General features: G+C 41.2%; 1 gene segment (V, D, J or C); it reads right to left on the bottom strand.

The window, feature by feature from the left end:
- Positions 1 to 3,121: 3,121 nt before the first annotated feature.
- On the bottom strand, positions 3,122 to 3,749 carry LOC119902822 (the record flags this gene model as incomplete). The annotated part of the segment is given in 2 exon segments: positions 3,122 to 3,438; positions 3,529 to 3,749. Coding segments are annotated over 2 exon segments (435 nt in total), but the record flags the coding sequence as incomplete, so codon positions are not given.
- Between the last annotated feature and the right edge of the window lie 3,556 nt (positions 3,750 to 7,305).

The following is a 7,305-nucleotide window of genomic DNA, read 5'->3' as shown; positions in this document are numbered from 1 at the left end:
TTTTCCTTTTATATGCTTCCATTAGGAAACATTATCAGTTATTATAAAAGAGTCTCTCATCACTGCTACGCTGATGATAAACATGTTTACTTGTCCTTTTAGCCAGATAACATTAGCTGTCAATGTAATGGAGTTCTTGTTTGTTATTGCGAAATGGATGACTTGTTATTTTCTGCAGCTCAACTCAAACAAGACAGAAATAATAATATTTGGCCCTGATCACCTAGTAAGCAAACAACAACCGTTTATTGGTCCACTGACAACCAATTGAAAATCTCCAGCCAAAAATGTAGTTGTAACATTTAATCCTGCTACTTCCACCTTAGAAATATTACCAAAATAAAATCAGCTATGTACTTTATCTTTTCACACTTGGACTATTGCAGTGCACTGTGTGTGACTCCCCCTAGTGGACGTTGTGGAGTATTCTGTTGTCTTTGCTCCAAAGGTTTTTGTACAGAGTTTTGTTGTTTCCTGTCACTGTGGGCTGCAGAGCACAGTAGTACACAGCAGAGTCTGTCACTGCAGCAGAGGAGATCTGCAGATGAAACTCCTTTGCTGTTTTGTTATGTGCAACAGAAAAACCTGGTTTCTCTAAATATTCTTTGATGAGAAACTGTGGAGATGAACTGGACTTCTGTTGATACCAGTAGAGGTTGTAGACAGTTCCTGAATAGTTGCAGGAGAGAGTCACAGAGTCTCCTTCCAAAGCCAGCATTACATCTTTAAATGGTTTCACTAAATCCTCAGAGGATCCTGAAAAAGACAGAGAGAGATTTCACTCTGATATTTGTACATTTTATTCAATATCTTTGCACCTGTTTTAGTAGAGTTTTAATACATTCAAAAGATATTTTGATATCTACATTTCCTTTTACATCTTGCTACATCTTTTGATTTCTCACCAGTGTGAAACATGAAGATGATCATCCAAACTAAGCAGAGCTGCATCATTTCCACTTGTACTGAATGAACAATAGAGAGAACACAGCAGCTCTTCACTTCCAACATGAAGCCTTTCATATTCAGTTGTGGAGCTCCTCCTCTTGCTGTGCTCTGTTTCCATTCAGGCTGATGGAAGCTTTAGAAATGACAGTGATGCTGCAGTCATCATCATGGAACTCAATGTTGTCTTTAAAAATAAAGTGATTTGAGATGTAAATTTATATGAGAGGCTCTAGGATTGAACCCTGTGGGACACCACAAGAAATCACAGCCTGAGAGAACAACAGAGAAACTTCTGTTCTAAAGATAAGAACAAAAGTAATGAAGACCTCAGTCTGTGATGCCAACCAGTTTATGGACATACTTCATTCAAACTGCGTAAATGTTTTTCTCCAATATTGAAGTATAACAGTACATACAGTATATTGACAGTGTTACATACATTTGTGCAAGTTTATTGGTATAGCACATTTCAACAAGGCAATTCAAAGTGCTTTCCATAAAACATAAAAGCAACAGGGAAATATAAAAAAGTTTAAAAGCAACATAAAATATAAAAGTTACTGTGCAGTGTACAATCAGGGTTAAAAGAGTTAAATGGAAAATAAAAACAGGCTGAGGGGTTGAGCAAATAATTGAGTTACAATTATTTTGAAAAGAGAATAAACAGAGAAGTACACTTAATCTGCTCTCTCTAGCTAGTCTGTACTCGGGTCCATAGCAATCTTTGGGTCCACTGAAACTCCAAAAACCCTCGGACACTACAGAGAAACCAGGACATGTCTGTCCGCAGGCCACTTTGATCCAGTTATACTCTGGACCCACCTGCGCGTTTACAGGTGGACAGAGGTTCCTGCAGATCAAGAGATTTAAGACCACTTCCTTCACTCTGTTCAATCTCACTCCCATTATCTTTTCACTCAATTACCTACTCATTTCTCACTGTATAAATATTTAATTAAAAGCAATGGTAAAAAGGAAAGTCTTCAGTCTTAATTTAAAAGAACTGACTGTTTCAGCAGACCTGCAGTTATCTGGGAGTTTGTTCCAGATATACGGAGCATAATAACTGAACGCTGCTTCTCCTTGTTTAGTTTTGACTCTGGGGACAGAAAGAAGACCTGATCCCAGACGACCTGAGAGGTCTGGATGGTTCATAACGAAGCAAAAGATCAGAAATGAAACCATTTAGTGCTTTATAAACTAACAGCAGGATTTTGAAATCAATTCTTTGACATACAGGAAGCCAATGTAAAGACCTCAGAACTGGAGTGATGTGATCCACCTTTTTGGTCTTAGTGAGGACTCGAGCAGCAGCGTTCTGAATCAGCTGCAGCTGTCTGATGGATTTCTTAGGGAGCCCTGTAAGGACACTGTTACAGTAGTCGAGTCGACTGAAGATAAATGCATGGATACGTTTTTCCAGTTCTTGCTGAGACATAAGTCCTTTAATCCTTGATATATTCTTAAGGTGATAGTATGCTGACTTTGTCATTGTCTTAATGTGGCTCCTCAAATTCAGGCCATGACTACACCAAGATTTCTGGCTTGATTTGTGGTTCTTAACATTACAGACTGAAGTAGAGCACTGACTTTCAATCGTTCCTCCCTGGCTCCAAAAACAATAACTTCAGTTTTATCCTTGTTTAATTAAAAGAAAATTCTGGCACATCCAATCGTTGACCTGCTCAATACAGTTACTCAGCACTTGTATGGGATCATAGTCCCCTGGTGAAATGGTTATGTAAATCTGTGTGTCATCTGCATAATTATGGTAACATATTTTGTTGTTTTTCATAATCTGAGCCAGTGGAAGCATGTAAATGTTAAACAAAAGAGGTCCCAAAATGAAGCCTTGGGGAACTCCACGTCATTTTTGTCAGCTCAGATGTGTGATTACTTATAGACACAAAGTAGTCCCTGTAGGAGTAAGTAGGATTCAAACCAGTTTAGTACTGTGCCAGAAAGTCCAACCCAGTTTTCAAGTCTGTCTAGTAATATGTTGTGGTCGACTGTGTTGAATGCAGCACTGAGATCCAATAATACTAAGACTGATCTTCTGCAAGTTGAAACAAATCCAGACAATAAAAGTGTGTGACTCCCTCTAGTGGACATTGTGGAGTATTCTGTTGTCTTTGCTCCAAAGGTTTTTGTACAGAGTTTTGGTGTTTCCTGTCACTGTGGGCTGCAGAGCACAGTAGTACACAGCAGAGTCAGACAGCTGAAGCTTCTGGATCTTCAGAGGAACTGATCTTGAGGTGGAATCCAGTGTGGATGAAAATCTCTCCTTAAACTCAGCCTCTGTTTTCCCCTCACCGATCTTAAAGCGGCTCAGTATGAATTCAGGGCTGTTGTTTCCATCCTGTTTGTACCAGAAGAGATAATCATTTGTTGAACTGCTGTTATATAGACAGCCAAGTGTTACTGTCTCTCCTTCAGCAGCAGTCACGTCTCCTTCTGGTTGCAGCACGTTGTCTTTTTGTGCTCTGCATTCTGTAAAACAGCAACAAACAGTATCAGTGTGCTGTTAAAGAATCATGTCAATGTTGGATTGATATCAGAGAACCAGAGTTGTGTTCATACCAAGGCACACAGCAGCCAGCAACACTGAGATGAACAGAGGCGTCATATCTGCAGTGTTGAGGAACTGTGAGCTCCAGCAAGTATAAAGAAGGCTGTGATCTCTCTGTTTAGTCTTCATCAACACTAAGTTGGTGGATTAGAAGGAGGAGCCTGATCACAGTGACGGGGCTCATTCACAGCCCTGTGTTATTCCCCGACTGACAACTTTACACTCAACACATTTTCCTCACCCTCTCCTTTCCTAGTGTGACAATTAGGATCAATTAGTGAATGTTTTTAATATGGTATCAGCATCATATTAAAGGCCTGTCAGTTTGCCAGCCTGTCCACAGCTTCTCCAGATAAAGGGCTAAAATATGAAGCCTGTTCAGAACACATAAGGATCTCCAAAACCAGCTCGGTGGTGTCGACCATTTCAAACAGGATGTTCCACTGAGAGCGAATGGTTAAGAGCTGCTACCACCAGTTTACCACGTAGAGGCTTCAACGTTACATTGTACAGCAAACACTTGCCACTCTGGCCGACGTTATTTAACCGGTTTATTATTACAAGGCATCAAACCTACAGTCCATAATTTATTGTATTGCAAACAAACATACAGAGTGCAACCAGTAAAGTCTTTCCTTTCCCTCAATTCTGGTTTATATACACTGCTCAAAAAAATAAAGGGAACACTAAAATAACACATCCTTTCTTTACATAGTCGAATGTGCTGACAACAAAATCACACACAAATGATCAATGGAAATCAAATCTATCAACCCATGGAGGTCTGGATTTGGAGTCACACTCAAAATCAAAGTGGAAAACCACACTACAGGCCGATCCAACTTTGATGTAATGTCCTTAAAACAAGTCAAAATGAGGCTCAGTAGTGTGTGTGGCCTCCACGTGCCTGTATGACCTCCCTACAACGCCTGGGCTCCTGATGAGGTGGCGGATGGTCTCCTGAGGGATCTCCTCCCAGACCTGGACTAAAGCGTACGCCAACTCCTGGACAGTCTGTGGTGCAACGTGGCGTTGGTGGATGGAGCGAGACATGATGTCCCAGATGTGCTCAGTTGGATTCAGGTCTGGGGAACGGGCGGGCCGGTCCATAGCATCAATGCCTTCCTCTTGCAGGAACTGCTGACACACTCCAGCCACATGAGGTCTAGCATTGTCCTGCATTAGGAGGAACCCAGGGCCAACCGCACCAGCATATGGTCTCACAAGGGGTCTGAGGATCTCATCTCGGTACCTAATGGCAGTCAGGCAACCTCTGGCGAGCACATGGAGGGCTGTGCGGCCCCCCAGAGAAATGCCACCCAACACCATCACTGACCCACCGCCAAACCGGTCATGCTGGAGGATGTTGCAGGCAGCAGAACGTTCTCCACGGCGTCTCCAGACTCTGTCACGTCTGTCACATGTGCTCAGTGTGAACCTGCTTTCATCTGTGAAGAGCACAGGGCGCCAGTGGCGAATTTGCCAATCTTGGTGTTCTCTGGCAAATGACAAACGTCCTGCATGGTGTTGGGCTGTAAGCACAACCCCCACCTGTAGACGTCGGGCCCTCTTCCCACCTTCATGTAGTCTGTTTCTGACTGTTTGAGCAGACACATGCATATTTGTGGCCTGCTGGAAGTCATTTTGCAGGGCTCTGGCAGTGCTCCTCCTGCTCCTCCTTGCACAATGGCGGAGGTAGTGATCCTACTGCTGGGTTGTTGCCTCCTACGTCCTCCTCCACGTCTCCTGATGTACTGGTCTGTCTCCTGGTAGCGCCTCCATGCTCTGGACACTACGCTGACAGACACAGCAAACCTTCTTGCCACAGCTCGCATTGATGTGCCATCCTGGATGAGCTGCACTACCTGAGCCACTTGTGTGGGTTGTAGACTCCGTCTCATGCTACCACTAGAGTGAAAGCACCGCCAGCATTCAAAAGTGACCAAAACATCAGCCAGGAAGCATAAGAACTGAGAAGTGGTCTGTGGTCCCCACCTGCAGAACCACTCCTTTATTGGAGGTGTCTTGCTAATTGCCTATAATTTCCACCTGTTGTCTATTCCATTTGCACAACAGCATATGAAATTGATTGTCAATCAGTGTTGCTTCCTAAGTGGACAGTTAGATTTCACAGGAGTGTGATTGACTTGGAGTTACATTGTGTTGTTTAAGTGTTCCCTTTATTGTTTTGAGCAGTGTAGCATATCTGCCCTAAATGGTAGGTTTCATCACTTTTATTCGATTTAGCAGGAAACCCATTTATCAAAATGTCAAATAGATGTTTTATCTTTCTCAGTTGTAAATTTTATAACTGAGGATTTTAAGAGCTGTTTTCTACTCAGTTCTCGCTTTACTCCAACATATCCCTGTTTAATCTGTAGTTTCTATACATACCTCTAAGTACATTTACTCTTATTTATTTTATGTACTAATTTGAGTATTTTCTGTTCATGCCACTTTTTGTGTCTCCACCAAACTCCGAAGGAGATATTGTTGTTTTTTCTTCAGCTTTAGTTGCTTTACAAATTAAGCATTTTAAAACATATGAAGAGTTTATAAAATATGATGTTTTGTAATTAATTGCCCAACAGTTTATTCAAGCACAGCTGAAACAATTGTTGGTTGACAAAAAAAATTATTGGCAACTGTTTTGATTGAATTTAAGTAATTTTTCATGCCAAAACATTTCATCGTTCCAGCTTCACAAATTAATTATTTAAAAAATTTTAATGTAGTGTTAACAATGTTGAGGTTTGGACTGACATGAACAATTGTAGGCCAACCTCTAATCTCCCTGTTCTTTCAAAAATCTTGAAATCATTAGTTGCTATCCAGTCATATTTGGACTCGCATAACATTTGAAATGAAATGCAATCCGGTTTCAGGTCAGTGCATAGTACAGTAACCACCACTTTAAAAGCTATGGATGACTTCAAAGAGGCTATAGATAACAAATTTCCCTGTGTATCATTGTTCTTAGACCTTACGGAGGCCTTTGGTACTGTGGACCATCCATCACTTGTAAATACCCTGCTGAGAGCCAGCTTTGGATGCAAAGCAGCTAAATGGTTCCACAGTTACCTGACCAGTGATCCACAAATGGTTAAACATGGCAACGACATGTCAAATCCAGTCTTTGTTACGAAAAGAGTTCCACAAGGATCAGTTTTGGGACCTTTACTTTTCCTAGTTTACATTAATAATATTTGTGATAAGTTTAAATTCTGTAAGGATCATCTGTATGCAGATGACACAGTTCTGTACTCCTGTGCTCCCACAGCAGAGTTTGCCTTTTCAAATGTCAGGCAGATTTTGATACCCTGCAATATGCTCTGTCAGATTTTAAGTTGCTTTTAAATTCACACAAAACTAAAGTTATGATTTTTGCAATTGGGCGAACAAAGGTACTAACCCTCTCCATCACGACCCTGGATGGAGTCTGTTGATAATTACAAATATCTGGGAATCTGGTTGGACATAAAATTCATGTTGGCTTTTCTGTGTAGGTTAAAGTCCTGCTTCTCCATGGCTTCAGAAAAAAGATTAGTTGCTTGGCTTTTTCTGCCACAGATTGATTATAGAGACACTACCTACAGGTTTGCCTCTCTGTCCACCTTGTCCAAACTTGACCATGTTTATCACTCAGCTCTCAGATATGTCACTAACTGTAGTTTCAGGACACATCATTGTATATTATACAGACTGGCAGGATGGTCATCCCTTCACTTGCGAAGATAATTTTAGGTAAACTTCCTAATTATTTAAACAAGACATTTTTAACTTTACAC

Source organism: Micropterus salmoides, unplaced genomic scaffold (assembly GCF_014851395.1).
Source record: "Micropterus salmoides isolate LMB-PRFRI ecotype aquatic unplaced genomic scaffold, ASM1485139v1 Ms_hic_scaffold_14, whole genome shotgun sequence".
In the NCBI taxonomy this organism is placed as follows: domain Eukaryota; kingdom Metazoa; phylum Chordata; class Actinopteri; order Centrarchiformes; family Centrarchidae; genus Micropterus; species Micropterus salmoides.
The sequence above is the reverse complement of the archived record's forward strand: the minus strand, read 5'-3'. Positions and strand labels throughout refer to the sequence as shown.